The sequence below is a fragment of the Ziziphus jujuba genome, chromosome 1 (assembly GCF_031755915.1).
Source record: "Ziziphus jujuba cultivar Dongzao chromosome 1, ASM3175591v1".
NCBI lineage: Eukaryota > Viridiplantae > Streptophyta > Magnoliopsida > Rosales > Rhamnaceae > Ziziphus > Ziziphus jujuba.
The window spans coordinates 45,049,884-45,070,244 of NC_083379.1; the positions used below are offsets into that span (position 1 = coordinate 45,049,884).

Sequence of the window (20,361 nt, forward strand, 5' to 3'; positions counted from 1 at the left end):
GGTTATTTCATGAGTAAGGAGAGGAAGCTCCTAAAACAACCCAGGCCCGAACATTCAGTTCGATTAAAAGAAGGTTGAAAGCAAGTTTCAAAAAGCTACAACTTATTAACAACCTAGAACTTAGAAGAATATGTTAGAAATTTTATGGATCTAAATATACATAATAAATTCCATAAATCATAAATTACTAATCTCCAAATACAGCCATTGATAAATTAGATCTTTAATCCTGCAAAATAGAAACAACGTAAAGTAGTGCTTATGGACACACTACTCTCAAACCACTCTCAGATTTCTGAAAATCCTAATCTCCAAATACTGTATGGTATTGTTGATGTCTGCTTGCCCTAAACCCTTTAAATAGTCTCTGCAAGTCAGACTTATCCATTAATTTTGACACACATAAAATAATAATAATTTGATAATATAATTATACTACGAAAAATATGGATAAGTCAATGGGTTTATAAAGAGAGTTGGTCCTCTAGTCTAATGGGCCAACTAAAGTCTTATAGAGAGTGTGTGACCAAGGGCCCTACTACAAAATAATAAAATAAGCTAGTCCCATTAATGGCATAAATAGACCCTGTAAGTGAGTAATTGATTATGCCAAGTCCACAAATATTAATTTAATTCAACATTCTCCCACTTGGACTGCATAATCATCATCATATAAAATCCAAACTCACTTACTATAGAATCTCCTGAACCATAATGTCATTTCATCCAAATATATAGTATACCGACAGGGCATAACAATATACTAGACTAGGCAGTAGAGATTCTCTCAGTAAATCTCTCAAAACAAGATATCATTTCAACTGAGCACTTTGCATGCCATAAACTCAGTTTAGGTACTAGAGATTTACCTAACCATGTGCAATCCCCCAACACACAAAACCATTTCATTCAAGCACATTGCGTATCGACAGGATACAACAATATACCCAAACTAGGTAGTAGAGACTCACCATGGCACCTGTGGATCAACATACACATATACATAGACTAATAGTCTCAACAGGTCTGTAAATACAAGGAGCAATAATATGTGTAATAAATCATCTCATAAATAAATAATGATCCACATACATCCATGTATTAAAATATTCAAAAAAATAAATAATACTCAACATGGATATTACTACAGAAAACATAACAAACTCCCACTAACCCACAGCAGTCTCAACTGCCTAACAATCCTATATGGGACACATGCTCCTCAAATATGCCTACCGGTAAAGCCTTGGTCAGTGAATCTGCCACTATGCTATAAGTCGGCGTGTGAACAACAGTAATGAGGCCGTCTTCAACTTTCTCCTTTACCACAAAATATTTCACATCAATGTACTTCGCACCATGAGTACCTTTTAAATTATTGGAGAAAGACACCGCTGCAGTATTATCACAATACATCATAATAGGCCTCTCAATGGAGTCAACTACTCCTAAATCACGGATAAAATTCCGTAGCCAAACTGCATGACGGCTAGCCTCATAACACGCCACATATTCTGCCTCCATAGTCAAGGATGCTGTCACTGACTGCTTGGCACTCCGCCAAGACACAGCACCTCCTGCCATAATAAATATATAACCAGTGGTAAATTTCTTATCATCAACACAACATTTATAGTCTGCATCACTATAACCCACTACTTCAAGAGAGTTGGTGCGACGATATGTTAATATATGATCTTTAGTACCCTGAAGATACCTAAAGACCTTCTTAACTGCTTGGTAATAATAGGACCAGGATTGCTCATAAATCTACCAAGCACACCCACAGCAAAAGCTATATCAGGTCGTGTACATACTTGAGCATACATCAAACTACCTACTGCTGAAGAATAGCGAACATTCTTCATTGCCATCCTTTCTCTATCATTCTTGGGACACTGATCCTTAGAAAACTTTTCACCTTTCGTAACCGGTACACTTCCAGGAGAACAATTATGCATATCAAATCTCTTAAGGATTCTATCAATATAAGCTCTCTGAGACAATTGCAATACATAATTAGTCCTATCTCGAACAATCTTGATGCCCAAAACAAAAGAAGCCTCACCAAGATCTTTCATATTAAAATGGTTGCACAACATCTGCTTTGTCTCAGCTAATAGGTCAGTGTCATTAGTAGCCAAAAGTATGTCATCAACATACAACACCAAAAATATAAAACTGCTCCCACTGACCTTCATATATATGCATCTATCAACAATATTCTCTTTAAAGCCATTTTGGGTGACAACCTCATCAAACTTAAGATACCATTGTCTTGAAGCTTGCTTAAGACCATAAATAGATTTCTTAAGCTTACAAACCAAATTACCATTCCCTGTGTGTTGGAAACCAACTGGTTGAACCATATATACATCATCATATAAATCACCATTCAAAAAAGCAGTTCTGACATCCATCTGATGCAACTCCAGGTCATAATGCGTCACAATCGCCATAATGATTCTAAAAGAATCCTTTGTAGATACAGGAGAGAAAGTCTCTGTATAATCAATTCCTTCCTTCTGGCTAAACCCTTTAGCTACAAGTTTAGCCTTATACCTCTCCACTTGACCATTGGAGTCCTTTTTAGTCTTAAAGACCCATTTGCACCCAATAGGCTTGCTACCTCTGGTAACTCAACCAAATCCCAAACTCCATTTGATGCCATGGATTTTATTTCATCTTCCATTGCATCCAACCAAAAATTTGAGTTTGAACTGCTTATGGCCTCCTCATAAGTGACTGGATCTAAATCATCACTTATGTCAAACTCATGCTCCTGCAAGTAAACCTCATAGTCATCAGGAATAGCTAATCTCCTAGTCCTTTGTGACCTCCTCAAAGGTACATTAGCATCTGCAATAGCTGGAATATCATGCTCTTCAAGAATGAGTTTATTCTGACCAACTACTGGTTCATCAACTACTGGATCAACAATATTTTTATCAGGAACAACTATACTGGGAATGAAAACACTTTCTTCTCTAAATTGAGATTCCCTTGGACCATTACTATCACCAAACCCAAAATCATCTTCAAAATAAATGGCCCTGTCTGATTCCACGATCCTGGTGGTGTGAGAAGGACAAAAGAATCTTAAACCCCTAGATCCTATACAATAGCCAACAAAATATCCACTAATGGTTTTAGGATCCAACTTCTTAATTTGGGGATTATAAATCCTTACTTCAGCTTTGCAACCCCATATTCGAAAATGGTGCAAATTAGGCTTTCTTTCTGACCACAACTCAAAAGGTGTCTTAGGAACGGACTTACTTGGAACTTGATTCAAAATATAAGCCGCTGTCCTTAAAGCCTCTCCCCACAAATAATCTGGCAACCTAGAATTTGCAACATAGACCGCACCATATCCAACAAAGTTCTATTCCTTCTCTCAGCTATGCCATTTTGCTGAGGTGTACCAAGCATCGTATATTGCGCATCAATGCCACACTCACGCAAATAAATAGCAAAAGGCCCTGGGTTCCTTCCAGTCTCATCATATCTACCATAAAACTCACCACCTCTATCAGACCTTACAGCTTTTATTTTCTTATTCTTTTGAAGCTCCATCTTTACCTTAAACTCTTTAAAGGCAGCTAAAGAATCTGACTTCTCACGAATAAGCTCAACATGTCCATAACGAGAGTAATCGTCAATGAAGGTAATAAAATATCTATAACCACCCAAAACAGTTGGTGTAAAAGGTCCACATATGTCAGTGTGGATTAACTCCAAAACATCTCCACACCTAGCTAACTTATCCTTTCTTACCTTGGCAGTTAACTTCCCTTTCACACATTCAACACAAGTCAACAGATCAGAGAAATCAAGATTAGGAAGTATCCCATCCTTTACTAACCTTTCCATTCTGTGCCTAGAAATATGTCCCAAACGTTTATGCCATAACATTGAGGAATTGTCATTAACTATTGGGCGTTTGGAAGCAACAATAGGAGCAACAACAGAATTAACAGAGAAATTGAGACATTATTAAATAAATCAAGCTTATATAAATTGCCACATAAAATTTCAAAACCAACAACTTTACCATCCTGAAATAATTCAACTTTGTTATTTCCAAACAAAAAACTATAATCTTGACTATCCAAAACAGAAATAGATAAAAAGTTTCTTCTTATTGAAGGTACATAAGAAACTTCTTGCAACTCCAAAACATATCCAGTGGCAAGCTTCAACTTGATTGTTCCCATAATGTCCACCTTCACTCTTGAGCTATCTCCCATATAAACATGCTGCTCAAGATTGGTTATGCCCCTTCGGCTTATCATCTCCTGCAATGAATTAGTAACATGAATTGTTGCTCCAGTATCTAACCACTAAGAATTCATAGGCACATAGATAATATTGGTCTCAATCATTAAAATATTACATTTCTTCTCCTGCTTTCCCTTTAAGGTCCAACAGTCTATCTTCTTGTGCCCAACTTTATTGCAGTATCCACACCTTCCATTGAAGTACTCTTTCCTTTCTCTAATCTGAAAACCACCATCCCTCGGCCCTTTAGGCTTCATACCAGAAAACTTCTTCCTATTGGGGTTAAAACCCTGCCCAGGCTTGAAACCTTGTCCTGGCTTGAATCCTTGTCCCTTCTTTTGGAAAAACTTCTTGGACTTATCTACCTGATGTGAAACCATAGCAACAGACCTAGACTTACTTAATTTAATATCATCCTCTTCCTTAACAAGGATAGTAGTCAATTCCTCCAAACTACAACCTTCTTTCTTAGTATTCAAACTCAACCTTATATTATAAAACTGTGATGGAAGACTCCTCATTATAGAATAGGTCAAGAACTCCTCTCCAATGTCCATCTTAAGATCCTTCAGCTTATTATAATAGGAAGAAAGTAGCATAATATGGTCCCTTACTCCTTTAATACCATCATACTTGGTATTATTCAATAGGTCCAAATAATGATGCTTTTCATTCATATCAAACTTGATAAACTTCTTTCCTATCTCCTCAAGAAGTCCCTTTGCAATATCCACTTTAGGAATACTAGCATATATGGCCTCATCCATGTAATTCTCCATCATCATCATACAGCACTTATTAGAGTGTTTCCAATCCTCATAAAGTTTCTTAGCTGCTGCAGTACTCTCATCAGTCGGTATCTCTGGTGGATCTATCTCCAAAGCCAAATCCAATTTCATGAAAGTCAAATTCATAACTAAGGTTTTCTTCCATTTCTGATAATTTGTCCCATCCAATTTCATCATGGCAGTCATGGGTAGAAGGTTTGGGGTGCTACTAGCTGTAAAAATAGTAAACAACAAGACATTCAAAAAATTTAAGACAATTCAATTACTATTTTCCAGCCCCTCAACACAAAAACACAAACATAAATATCGCTTAAGGTCTTTGTAGCACTAAAGATACCCTTACGCGGGCCAGGGACAGTCAACCAAATAACCACAATCAAATGCATTGAACTGAATCACCGACAGGGCAACTCAGAACCTGCAATACATGGCATTTAATTAACTTCCACTGCCATTCCAGACGTTATACAAAGCAACTAGAACAGGGTAGCTTAATTACCCGTATAGACCCTGGTTAATAAGTGGGAGAAAAATAACATATTGGCAATTTCATGAAATAGGCAAATATAAAACATCCCATCCACTATGCCAATATACATTACATTGGTACACATAATGTAGATAAAATAAGTCTCACGACAGGTGAGTACCTAAAATCCCACACTACTATACCAACTAGGCACAAAGCCTCTTTGGGTAAGCTCACACAATCCAATTTTTCAATCACAAATATTTAATTTAATTTAATAAAATTAGAATGTGATAATTAAACAAATAAACAAACAATAAATAAATAAATTGAACAATTGAATCACTAAATTAATTAATAAATAAACAACAAATAAATCAATAAAAAAAATAAGTTTTTTTTTTGGCCTGCTGACGTCATCTGCTGACGTCAGCAAACGACGTGTCGTGCTGACGTCCTCAGTTAGCCCAAACGGCACGTCGTTCGTGCCTTCTTCTTCACCCAACCGGGTCACGGGTGACCCGGTTCCAGTCCAAACGGGTCACGCGACCCGCTAGTCTTACTCGGCCATATCTCACCGTTCCGGCCACCGTTTCCGACGATACCGGCGGCGTTAGTTTCATCTTCCCTTGGGCAACGTTTCCCACAAATCAATTTGATTCAAAACCAACCCAAAATAAACATGCAAGCAAGGTTTATATTCGGCCATGGAAGTTTCAAAATCAACAGTTTTTACAAGGTTTTGAACCAAATTGATTAATCTAATTCACTCCATTCAAACTGAAAAACAATTTCCAAGTTAACCCAGATCATAAATTCATACAAAACAAATTTTCTCCAAAATTTTGGAAAACAAATACACGCCCGATATTTACAATTTTTTTTTTTAAAGGATTTTCATATCCAATTAGAAATAATAAACAATATAAAACACAATAAAGAAGAATTTTTCACCATACCTAGGTCTTAATTCGAACTAAAACAAAAAATTCACATAATTTGCACAAACCCAATATAAACCCGTTATTGCACAAGAGAAGAGAAATTAATCAATAAAATTCCATCCTTAAAATTTGGATCTCCAAACAAGCCGTAAACACAGATGAATATCATATATTGGATTTCAAGAAACAAGCATGTAATAGCAGAATCACAAGGACGAGAGAATAATTATAAAATAAATATCATGTCATCAATATACAGGATAAAAGTTCAATGGCCGCATATCAATATAACAACAAATTTCAAAATAATTTATTACGTATATTAACCATGCTCTGATACCAATTGTTAGAAATTTTATGGATCTAAATATACATAATAAATTCCATAAATCATAAATTACTAACATCCAAATACAGTTATTGATAAATTAGATCTTTAATCCTGCAAAATAGAAACAACGTAAAGTAGTGCTTATGGACACACTAGTCTCAAACCACTCTCAAATTTCTGAAAACCCTAATCTCTAAATACTGTATGGTATTGTTGATGTCTGCTTGCCCTAGATCCTTTAAATAGTCTCTGCAAGTCAGACTTATCCATTAATTTTGACACACATAAAATAATAATAATTTGATAATATAATTATACTAGGAAAAATATGGATAAGTCAATGGGTTTATAAAGAGAGTTGGTCCTCTAGTCCAATGGGCCAACTGGAGTCTTATAGAGAGTGTGTGACCAAAGACCCTACTACAAAATAATAAAATAAGCCAATCTCATTAATGGCATAAATAGGCCCTGTAAGTGAGTAACTGATTATGCCAAGTCCACAAATGTTAATTTAATTCAACAGAATAAGCTTGAAAGAGAGTGAAGTGAACCACGGATGTGGCGGCACAAACGCTTCCTTCATTGTTCTAGGAATTAGAGTTAGGAGCATCATTTGAAGCCCTTAAAGGCGTCCTTTAATCTCTGAAGAAATGACAAGCAGCTCCAGACAATAAGAAGAAGTCTTTAGACCCAGTCATACCGTATGAAGCCACTTTTGTTGAGTATAGAGTTCCAAAGAAGTAAAAGGTTTATTAGGGATCACCACTCCTCATCTTTTTCAATGATCTTTGAAAAAATCACCAAAATCTTTGGAAAAATACCAAAACAAAGAATAATATTTTGGAATAAGACATGAATTAGAAATTTTTTTAAATTTTATCTATTGAGATAAAAGATATCTAATATAAACAGTCTATACATGTAAAGTTATCTAATGTGGCTGATACTAATTAATTAATTAATTAATTACAGCAGAGCGTATGAAAATGGTTTACATTTTAAGTCCTATACAAGGCATATTGGCTAGCTATATATTCCAATAATTATTACCATAATTCTTTCAGGGGGAAAAATGATTAGATAACGCCAAAATTTGATTAATATAGTCAAGCCTTAAAAGAATTAACGCGTGAAGACTTACAAAAGAGAATCTTTTGTCCTCAAAAGTCTGCCCCACCGATTTTTAGCAGGACTAAAAGTTTTCATACCTGTTTTATATTCGCAAACAAATCAAATTAGAAAAATTTTAATTCTAGAAAAATTATAAATTGGGTTTTAAGAGTTGACGGAAAGTACAAAATAAGTAATAAATATATTTTTAAGAAATTAAAAAGCAAAAAAATAAGACAATTATATTTTGATAAAAACTACTAAGTATCCCGATAAAAATAATAAAGTTTATATTAATAATATAGTTCCTAAGAGGGAACTAAAGCTTTATTCTTCACTGAGACTGTTTACTTTTCCTGTAATATTAATCTCTAAAATTCTTAGTTGCATATAAATGTAAAAGAGCAAAGGGAAATGTCATGCGTAAGTAGAAGATAGCTTGTTACGTTGATTTTATAAAACAGAAGAAGGTTCCAATCATGGATACGTATACTACTCATATAAATCTTGACATATAAAATATATATCCTAACATTCCATCTCAAACGCATATAAACAATGCAAATAAATAACATATGAGCTAAGCTCAACAGCTTTGTCCATAAAATCGAATAGAAAATATAAACAGTCAATTTTCTACATCAACTACAGTTTATAGGTTTTAGGAACACAAGATAAATATTTTGAAAAAGGCTAACAAAAAACATGGCAGTGTACTTGTAAAACAGTTTGAGGCAATCAACACAATTTAAGAAAAAGTATTATTTCTCAACAATCAAATAACATATAAAACCTTACTCGACAGCAAGTAGCAAATGAATAAAATACTCTCCAAATTCAATCAAGAATATCTAAATAGAATAACTCGTATGTAATAATGGTGAAACCTTTGGTTAAATACAATAACTCATAACAAGTAGCCATTTACAAGATCACTTGCCATAAGTAAGAAAACATAAATAATAAAATCTTTTCGGCAAAACTGAAAATTTTCACTGTTGCAAAGAAGATATTCATTTATATATCTATATATATAGGCATATGTAGAGGTTTAAACTCTTTACAGATCCATTGCATAGAGCATTTATCATGTAATAATTCCGAAAAGTGCTCCAATAATTGCAATTAGAAATTACAATACAAATGCTGTTAGTTCGTTTCCAACACTAAATTTGTTGAGTTCCCAATAATACACCAAGTTTACAGAAAAATACAATAGAAAATTAACAAAGATACGAGATTTTAATATAATCAACCCTTGAATTGTTCAAAGAAAATTTTAATATAATATAATCTGGTAATCGGTCTATTTTGAATATATATATATATATATTTTTTTTTTACTTCCTCTTTGAAGGAATGATAATCGGTTGCCAAGAGCCAAGTGCTTTCACTGAATATCTTGGGTGTCTTTCTAGATTTTCTCCAGTTAAATCTCTTGGGTAGTTTGTTGGCCACTGCTTGAGGTAGATGGGTGCCGACTAAAATCACTACTGGGCCCACTGCCCTCACTAAAGGTTTGCTCTTGGCTCACCATCAGTGCCAGTTTTTGGAACTTTTTCAAGTCTTCCTTGTATTGGCTAGCTTTGTAGGTTGTGCTTCCATATGAGTCAAATACCGTGCTGTTACCAGGTTTTACTTCCTCGTTTAAATCATTTAAAGCAACATTACCCCCCAGAGCTTGAACTATCTGCTTCGTAATAATGATAGGAAAGAAAAAGCACACAAGAATATTGAGCCTTGTATCAGTCACCCTCATATGCTAATATTGTAAAGTCTCAGCAATACACAATGATTTAGATACCTAATTAAGAACACTGAACCAGCATCCACAAGTTAATAAATTACCTGACTCATTCGTGGCCGGAGGCGGGCTGAATGACGCACACAAGCAGCAGCACAAGCTGCCATTCGGGTCATTTCACTGGAGTCATAGTCATTCTGCAACCTTGGATCAACAAGAGCATTAAAGTCGTCATTTTCCCGTGCTTGTACGAGCAAAGGCCTGGCCTGAATTTGATAACAATGTGTAGTATTATTTTCATGATATTGTAATCGATCACATACTCCATTGTGAAAGAAAAAACTAGCGCTTATAGGTAATTGAGAGAGAGAACTTGAACTGCAAAACCACTCAACATTGCACACTCTCCAGCGGTATAGATTTTCACTTCTAAAAGGTGTTCATGTTAATTACAAGTCGATTGTTACCCACAGAAGTATAAATCTAAAGGAAAAATTCGATTAAAGATCTATTCTACAAACACAAGAAATTGACATCATACGGATTCGTACTGATAAATTATGATGCATACCCACTCAACAATGCTATCATCAGCAAAGGGCTGAGCTTTAGCGATGGGTTGGCGTCCAGTAATCAACTCCAAAAGTACAACCCCAAAGGAGAAGACATCTGATCTATCAGTGAGTTTTCCACTAGATGCATATTCTGGAGCTAAGTAACTGTATTTGTTGGATTCAACATTTCAAAGAAGCTTAAGCAAATGATTACATACAGCACAGATTCTAGGTTTAAAAGGTAAATTAAAATTGAATCATACCCAAAAGTTCCCATGATCCTTGTGGAGACATGAGTATCAGAATCTGAAGAAAACTTAGCGAGTCCAAAATCCGCAACCTGCACAAAAGTTTGAAGTTTAACTTCTAGCATATAATATCGCATGGTAGAAGTAAGTAGCATTCAAGAACTAATTTAAAACAACTCCATAAGTCCATTTGGCAATCTACTTTAGCTCAAATACTACGTCTGCGCAAAAAGATATTCTGTGAAAATGTCCATGTCGACACAACCAATACGATATCAAAACTAGACATCATTTTGAATTTTGATTTGGTGTGGGGACAAGAAAAGAGAAGAAAAAAGGCACTAATAGCATGGATCTAAAGCCATAAGATCAATTTAGAAGTTCAAAATGGAGTACGTAATCACAATCTGGTTTTACAAAATATAATGAATCATATGAAAACACCATAGTTGTTACAAAGAATACCTTTGGCACAAAGTCATCTTCAAGAAGAATATTAGCTGCTTTAATGTCACGATGTATGATTTTGGGCTCACCTGAAGATGCATTTCGCTCAAAAGTGACATTCTGAGGACAAAATTTAAACTGATGTTTTTGCAACATATAAACCATATGCAGAGAAAACTTACAGTCCTCATGCAAATATGCCAGTCCTCTTGCAGAACCTAGAGCTATTTTCATTCTGGTTGGCCAGTTCATAGTCGGTCTCCCCTTACCTGCAATGTTGTTGTTTCTCTCATTAATCCCTTTAGCTGTAATGAAATGCTGAAAAATACATTAAGCTCCCTATTCAGACGGTAAAAAGTTCAAGTCTTAGTTCCTATAATATATTGGGCTTTAAGATCTATTTGGAATTTTGGTTGTTAAAGGTATTCTGTCTGATAAATGGACAGTTTCTCATATAGTGGAATCATCAACTTTGTTCTCATTTCCTTTTGCATTCTTTTTTCTTCTTTGTTCAGGGAGAAAATGCCAAGGCCAGTGGTAATAGGTAAGTGCTCACTATTATTATCTCTATTTGACCGGAAAAGCGAAGCAACAGGTAATAGTCACACCACCAGTACAATAAAGTCTAAACAAATATATGCTAATATTTCAGTTGGCGGCAAGGCCGATGCCTAATGCAAGTTGCAAGCTGTAGAAACTAATTAAGACAGGAAAACTCTTAACTAGAGATAAGAAGAAAATTTCCTTTCTATGCTGATCTACTTTTGAATAATTCAACATGTTCTGCAAATGCAAAGATGACTGATCTAGTAAAGAAAACGTTTTCTAGAGAACCAACAAAATTAAGCTAGTCACAGAAAAGACTTACCATGCAGATGAAATTCCAACGTCTTGTTTGGAACAAACTCATAAATAAGCAACCTCTCTTCCCCACTAATACAATAGCCAACAAGTGAAACCAGATATCTATGATGGACACGACTAATGACCTCAACCTCAGACCGAAATTCTCGATCCCCTTGCGCACTCCCAGCTCTTAACTGCTTAATTGCAACCTGTTTTCCACTTGGAAGTATGCCTTTGTAGACAATTCCAAAACCACCTTGGCCAAGGACATTGGCAGGGGAGAAATTATCTGTTGCCATTGCTAGTTCTTCAGACGTAAAGGTGCTTTGCGAAAATCCGAAGGAAATGCCATGGGATAGTGGTGGTGGTGGTTCAGAGGCCAAGCTGATACTCTCTGAAGATGGAATTGGTCCACTTGAATTGAATCCTGGGGGAGAAGCAACTTTTTGCAATTGTTGATGTCGTCTTCCTGAAGATTCATCTGGATAAGCAGCAAGAAATTTTTTGGATAAGATGCACACATCATATATTATGTTCACTGGCAGCTCTACGAAAAACGCATAGATCATAGAAACAACTATTTCTAAGGCTTCTAAGAACATAAAGAAAATTGCAATTGTAATTAATCTATTCAATTAGCCAGGATTGATTATTTGGTCAAAAATTAATATAATTCAGAAACACAAGCTATCCAAGTAAATCCACAAGTATGACATGCTTCTATAACTTATAAAGGTTCCAGCATTCTGTATTTATAAAAATTATAAAAAATTAAAAATTAAAAAAAAAAAAAAAAAAAAAAAAAGAAAAAGGCACCAAAATTTTAGAAATAACCCCTTACTGAATAGCCACAAATCAAATATACAAATGCCGCTTCAATAACAACAAAAAAGATGCGGTTTTTCAAAGAGGAAGGTTGGATGAAAGTGTGGTGTGAATCAGATGCCAGGGATGTGATTTTCTGAAATTGAACAACCCGAATTCTCAAAACACTCACTGGGCAGCAGAAGGAATATTCTCTGATATATTGCAAATGGAAAATAAGCTTCAGGACGTGTATTTTTCTTGGTCTCCCAGGAAAGATAATTTCTTGGCCCATTTTGTCTGTAACTGGTGTCTAAAATATGATATCGATGGTACCCTATCTGTGAATTCACTACCTAGTATTTTCTCCACCTTTGTAACCCAGGAGAGTGGCAGTATAGCCAACTCCTAATGCAGGCTGTAGCCTTTGGGGCTTTTTGGTTTATAAAACCTTCTATTCAGAAAAAATAAAATAAAAAATAATGCGGCAAGTTTTGTCGCCGCCGAGATTTTTCAGCATGTGTGGCGGACTGAATATCCTGACTGAGAGTCTGAGACTGAGAGGCGACGATTTCATCATATCATATCGCATGGTAACAGGTGGATGGTAACAAAGGAGTGGCATGTGGTGGACCACCTAATTTCCGATATTGATTGCCAATAACCAGTGACGTGGAGTATGTTCCCGATTCCGATTTGGTATCGGTATAATTTACAAAACCAAACAGTCTAAACCGTTGGATTTTTTCCACGTGTTAATTTGGAATTGGGACAACTTTTTCCATATTCCAAAATTGTTGGATTTCATAATTATAATTTATTATTACTGAAAGGTGGATTAACTTATAATCAATTGATCTTATAATTAGTTTAGCTAAAATCAGAATAACCGGTAGCTTTCTTGTGGCCGCTTTTGCTCCATTCTACCAGACAAACGTATAAGTCCAGGGTGGAGCCAGGATATTTAATTTATGGGGCCAAATTTGTTTTTTTTTTAATTAATATATTTTATATATTTTTGAAAGATTAATATAATATAACATTAATATTGCGTCTCAAACAACGTATATATATATATATACATAATTTCTAAAAGACATTACCATAAGTTATAAAATATATATATATATATATATATATATTATATAAAAATAAAAAAAAAAAAGCAAAAATCAATGTAGTTACGTTTAAGTCTTTATGATTTGTTCTCACTAAACCTTTAAACTCACTTGATGATCTTTTCATTTTCAATGGTGTCTAACATTCTTTTCGGTATATATAACCAACCAATTATTCAGCCGTTTATCTGTTTATAGTTTTCAGACAGTTATATCTTTTAATTTATATGTTAGTATTAATATATTCATGTTAATAATTAGTTTCTAATAACTAAAGCTTTCCATTTTAGCCAAAAAATAAAAAATAAAACACTAGAGCTTACAAAATTAAATTTATATTAAATAGTGGAGATATTAACTTAGCTAAACCATAATTCTTTTTTTTTTTTTTTGATAAAGAATCATAATTTATTTGATTTAGTCTTAGCTGTAACGATGAAGCACAGCAAAGTTTTAAATCTAAATTCGTTTTTCATAACATGGGTGATTAAGAAGGGCATGATCAGCCACGTTTTGAATCTTATGCTTATATATTTAAAAAATACATTTAAAAAAATTGTAGAAATGTTTTGTATATTTTACCTTATTTATTTTGGAGATGTTTATTAGTTATATTTAAGAGTTATATTTAAAACTAACTCTTAAATGTATTTTTTAAATATATTTTTGATATGTCATAATTAATCACGTTCATATATTCTCGTTTATATATATATATATATATATATATATATATATATATATATATATATCTTATAGAAAACGTGTATATGTATATATATATGTACTGTATACATATTATGTGTGTGTTTCGTTTTTTTTTTATATTTATTTTTTGAATAGATACTTAGTTTCTATTTATTATCATTGAACTTTTAGTTCGTAAAATGATATAAGTATATGTGTATTTTTTTTTTGTTATTATTATTATTATTATCTATTGAAAATTTATTTTTGTGAATATAATTAATATTTTAGTATCAACTATCAATCAAGTAATGTTTTTTTTTTTTTTGATTGTATTCATTTAATTTTTTTAATAATAATTTTTTATTTTCTTTAAATAATAAATTTATAATTGAATTTATTCGAAAGCTGAACAGGTCGGATTAGAATGAAAAATTTTCATACGATACAACACTGCATATGTTACCAGATCTAACTGAAAATATCTCAGCAAAAAAAAAGATCTAACTGAAAATGTATTCATTTTTTAAAAAACATATATAATATAATTATTAAATAAGGAGGAGTGACATGCTCACATTGGGGTTGTACGGGTGGCTCTCCATCTGCATGAGGCTTCCCTAATCCATCTTCTATCTTCATCGTTCTGCTCCACCTCCTCCTCCTCCAATAACACAACAAAATAAGAATTCCCAACACAAATATCAAACCGCCTCCAACCACCCCCACAACTAGCCCCACTGACTTTCCCGGAGGCCGAGGCGGAGATGGGGGAAGCGGAGGCGGAAGTTTAGTCGGCAGAGTCCCATTACGCCCATCAACAGAAGATGGTGGAGACGGCGGGGTGTACGTTGGCGAAAGTTCGGGCTCCAGGATCCCAGAAGGCGCATCCGGAGACTGATATGGTGGCGGTGGCCATGACTGTGGATCTGGTGGTGATGCTTGTGGTGAAGATATGGTCATTTACAGAAATCCAAAATTAACGATTAAGAACGGTGGAGAAGCTAGGCAAGAGAGGAGAAGAATAAAAAGATGATGAATGTTCAATTCGGTGCACCCAAATTCAAGCACTTAGCGGCTCTTGTTAAGTGTGACCAAGTCTTGAGACTTCAAACGTTGACTCGCTCGTCTATAGTCTAGCAGAAGAATATTATTTATTGCGTACCATATTGGATATTATATTGGAAGACTTTAGTAATTAACACCCTTTTAAACCCCCCCAAAAAAATAAATAAATAACACCTTTTATTTTGACGTATTTAATTAATTTAAATTACTCCAAATTATATTACATAGGAATATTTTTGATTAATTGTTATGAATTGCTGGATGTATTAAACTCAAATATATTTTTTTTAATTATTTCTTCTTAATAGTTCCCCTAAAAAAAATGCAGGGACTTATAAGTAGCTGGCATCTAGATTAGTAGTTCAAGATATTTGTCGATTTACTTGCATTTATTGACTTACAATTTCCTGCTTACTGCAGAAAAAAGGGGGAAAAAAACAAATGGTTGAAGTAAACCTAGTCTACCGTATAGTGACTGTCGTACTAGGTACGTGTGCTTCTTCTGGCTTATCAAATACGTTACACGTTAATCCTCATAGTTGAGAAATTACATACTTAAGATAATATTTATCATTTTTTTCAAATTTATTATATATGTTACAAACAAGCATTATATTTATTTATATATTACGCATTATATTTATTTATATATTGTTGTTCTTTATATTTATGATTTATTATATTCACATTGTTATTCTAATTTTTACGTTGTTAACTTTTTTTATTGTTTTAATTATTTGTATACTAAAATATATGTTTTAAGTTAAATATTAATGGTTTCCGTTATTATTATTTTTTTGAATTTCTATCCACAAAAATATTTTCATTGATATTTTTATTAAATTGTAGTTTTAGATAGATAATTTTATATTTGATACAATATTATTAAAAACAAACAACTCACTATATGAATTGTCCAATTCATAATAGAATGGGCATTAAACGATACAAATCGTGTGTTTGAATCGGTTTGTAGATGAATTACATATTTTACCGATTGAATTGCACAATTCGATTGAATTACCAATTCACCAATTCCAAATTTTATGATATTGTTCCCGTTATTCAATTGATTTTATGATATTGTTCTCCGTTATTTAATTGATTTTAGGGAGAAAATAGAGAAGAAAAGAAAAGAAAAAAATATGATAATAAGAAAAGATGGAGAAGAGAAGAAGATGAAAATAGTTTATTAAAAAATTAGAGAATATATGTGCAGAAACAGAAAAGACATGCAGAGAAGAAGATCAAGATGAATAGTAAAGAAATTTTATTATTATTTTATTCACTATTTTAATGTTATGACAAGATGGGAGACCCACGTCATGTTGTTGTGATATATTATTTATTTTCTTTTTATTAAGATGTTAAAGCCAAGCCGCGTGCAAATCCAACTTTTTAATATTTTAAATAAATGATAAAATAAAAAGTAATTTATGTAATAAAGATATAAAATGTAACGTGAATCTAATTTATTTATAATGTATTATTTATAATTAATTAGATTTTTTATTTTTAAAAAATAATTTTTATTAAAATTTTATTTTATGAATGTAGCTACTATTTTAAAATTTAGATATTGAATTTAAAATTAATAATTATATTTGGATTGATATATGAGATACTAATATTATTATAATTTATTATTGTTGTTATTGTTATTTTTATGGGTAGATTGATTTGATATGTTTCGTTTTATGATATATTGTCCGATTTAAAATTTTTAAATGTATCTTAGGATACATGTTTTATAATTTTAATTATTTACATTTCAATTCACGATTTGATAATATAGTACTTTGATATTTGATTAACAGCATAACTTTTTGCTAAGATCCAAATCCAATTCTTAAAAATAGTTATAGATATATTACACACAGGCCAAGTTAAGAAAAGAACTTCCATTACTTTTGTTTCAGAGTAGTTTTAATAATCCTCTTATACATAAAAAGATAACTGTCATGTCCTTCTAACAAATCATATAAGCCTACTATTTCATCAAATAATAAAGTTATTAAATAAATTGTAATTATAATTGAAACTATGGAAAAGGATATATCAATTAATATATGCTTGCTGTTATGCATAAGTAAACGTGATGAATTGTCATGCACGCTATTATGTGATATTTTTGTTGACATAGATGACGAATAAATTTTAACTTCCCTTTCAATGTCGAACATAAAAATATAGAAATATCAACAATATCAAAAATATTTACATCTATGTGAAATATCATTATATATACCATACATATCGACTTTATGTTTTCTATTTTCTTTTTAATTCATTTTCTCTATTAAGTCTTCTTTCTTTTTATCAGTTTTTTTTTCTATTAAATCTACTAATATATTTTTGGAAATACTAAATATAAGTTCTAAAATGAATTTTATGTAAATCAAATTTTCTATATTAAATCTTCTTTCTTTTAGCTAATATTATATTCATTTTATGTAACTAATTAAGAGGCATTAAAGTTAAAAAAAAAAAAAAATCCACATTTAAATGATGGAACAGATTTGGTCATAGGGTTTGGAGGATAGAAGATGGAAAATACATGTTGATTTGATTGCATGGATCGTCTTGGCTAATTTTATTTTTGTGTTTAAAAATACAAAGAGCAAATTATATTCCGACCCCTCTAAAATGCCATAGTTACACTTGTAATACCGAATATATTGAAATTCATCATTGACTTTCCTTTAAATTTATAAAATCATCAAAACAATTTTATGCATTAGTTTTCTTGTGTACTTAACAGTCAAAGAGTAGTTTGGTAATTGCATATTATATTTTGTAAAAACAAAAATCTAACAGCATTATTTCATAATAAAAAAATTTTAAAAATGATTTTTCTCTTCTTCTTCCTCCTCCTACATTCCCCCACCCAAACTTTTTTTATTCATACTAATAATAATATTATTTGTATTAGTATTAATAATATTATTATTAACTATTCTATTAATGATATATTATCCAAAAAAAATAAAATTAAAGGATATGTATATTAATTTTAAAGTTTATTTTATTAATAAACCATACATGGTGAATTAAATTAATGGAATGTTTTTGAGTTTTAGTAGATTGGTTTTAAAAAAGAAAAATTAAATAAATTATCAATATTTTTAATCTTCTTTTTTTTAAAAAAATAATAGTAAAATTTTATTATTAACCAAATTGGTACTTTAAAAATTTTTGATTTTCAAATTTAAGGGGTAGATGAAAGTTTAAAACCTTATATGATGACAAAATATTCATTTAATTTGATAAGGGGTACGATGGACTTTTCATTGGTCAAAAACAATCAAACTCTTAATTTTAACATTCTAACGGTTAATTAGATAAATTTTAAAATGAGTAGGATGTTAGTGATGAATTTGGATAACTTTGGTATCAAAGTACAATTATGGTATTTTGAAAACAGTCCAAATGTATTTTTACAAATAGAAAAGAGGAAATTTAATGATTCAGTCAATGATTTAATTGGAATCTCCAAAAACAAATGCACTTTTAAAAACAATTTTGAGATATATATATATATATTAGAATATTCTACATTATGGACCCACCAAAAGCGGATATTTTTGTAGAAAAAACATCGACTTTATTGTATATGTATACATAGCAAAATCAACGTTTTTTTTTTTTTTTCTCCAAAAAAGCATCATCTGATACTCTATATGCACACAGGCAAGCGTGCACACACACACACACACAAAAATAAAAAAAAAATAAAAAAGAACAATTTTGATCGAATATGGACCTTTAATTAATTATAATATTGTTATTTTATACATCAAAACAGTTGAGCAACGGGAAGAGATAGATCAAAAGACCTCAAGTGCAACAAATTGACACATACACAAACACTTAAGCAATATGTTCTTTTTTCCTTCTAACTTTATATTAATGTTCCAATTCTCTAAATGTGAATTAATCTTTGAGTATATAATAAAAAATTAAAAATTAAAAAAAAAGGGAAAAAACAAACCGTAAAGGAAGTAGTCCCTATTAGAACATTACAATTTTTGAAATTTTGCAAGAGACAGATATATAACATACCACAAACAGAAACCCTCTTTGTCAACTATTCTTTAATCGTATTATATTGGAGCAAAAAAATCTCCCTTGTTCCTTTTTTGAATTTTCCCTCCTCTTCATGTCTATTCGATTCAATGATCTATTTTGTTTCTTATCTGTCCTTGGTCTTTCCTCGTCTCTCCCAATTTAATTTTGGGGAATTTGGCCCGATACCCTCATAGGACTGAGGTTAATGATTTTTGTCCCCTCACTTGATATCTTTTTTGTTCTATCCCTCAATATCCATTGTAACCTTCAAACAAAAAAAAATTACTTACATATCCTATTATATTTTAAACCAAACAAAAATCAACTTTTTCTAAACGTCTTTACACGAACACACAAATACAAAAAACCAAACAAACGGCTTTACACGAACACACAAATATACGAAAATCCCAAAATTTCATAAAAGTGTCTCAAATTTTGCAAAAAAATTGGATGACTGTTCACCCTCGGTAATTCCCGAGGAAATCGTCGGTAACCAACAAATACCCTCTGGAAAAATTACCGACGGTTTCATCGGTAATTCCCGAGGGTGTACAGTCCATAACATTTTACCAATTTTTTGGGCCCCACAAGTCCCATAACGTGTGTTGAATGCAAAAACATGGCAAATAGGGATTCTAAAATTATGCTAAGTAGAGAAAATCCCAAAATTTCATAAAAGTATATCAAATTTTGCAAACAATTTGGATGACTGTTCACCTTCGGTAATTCCCGAGGAAATCGTCGGTAACCAACACATACCCTCTGGAAAAATTACCGACGGTTTCGTCGGTAATTCCCGAGGGTGTACAATCCATAACATTTTACCAATTTTTTGGGCCCCACAAGTCTAA

The 20,361-nt window shown here is 32.2% G+C and overlaps 1 protein-coding gene across 1 annotated transcript; it reads right to left on the reverse strand.

Moving 5' to 3' along the window:
* Positions 1–9,014: 9,014 nt before the first annotated feature.
* Positions 9,015–15,431, reverse strand: LOC107405243 (proline-rich receptor-like protein kinase PERK1). Its single transcript, XM_016012274.4, has 8 exons — positions 14,950–15,431; positions 11,785–12,243; positions 11,099–11,185; positions 10,935–11,005; positions 10,485–10,561; positions 10,239–10,386; positions 9,772–9,933; positions 9,015–9,613 (listed from the first exon to the last, which is right to left on the reverse strand). The coding sequence occupies exons 1-8, from the start codon at positions 15,332–15,334 to the stop codon at positions 9,353–9,355; spliced, it is 1,650 nt and encodes a 549-aa protein (XP_015867760.3). The 5' UTR covers positions 15,335–15,431; the 3' UTR covers positions 9,015–9,352.
* Positions 15,432–20,361: the final 4,930 nt, after the last annotated feature.

What these genes read in the sequence shown, in the direction of transcription:
- LOC107405243 (XM_016012274.4), bottom strand. Translation starts at nt 15,334, where the DNA reads ATGACCATATCTTCACCACAAGCATCACCACCAGATCCACAGTCATGG. An exon ending in GGCATATTTGCATGAGGACT is followed by an intron (nt 11,006 to 11,098) that starts GTAAGTTTTCTC and finishes ATGCATCTTCAG; the next exon opens with GTGAGCCCAAAATCATACAT. An exon ending in ATGATAGCATTGTTGAGTGG is followed by an intron (nt 9,934 to 10,238) that starts GTATGCATCATA and finishes TATCAAATTCAG; the next exon opens with GCCAGGCCTTTGCTCGTACA.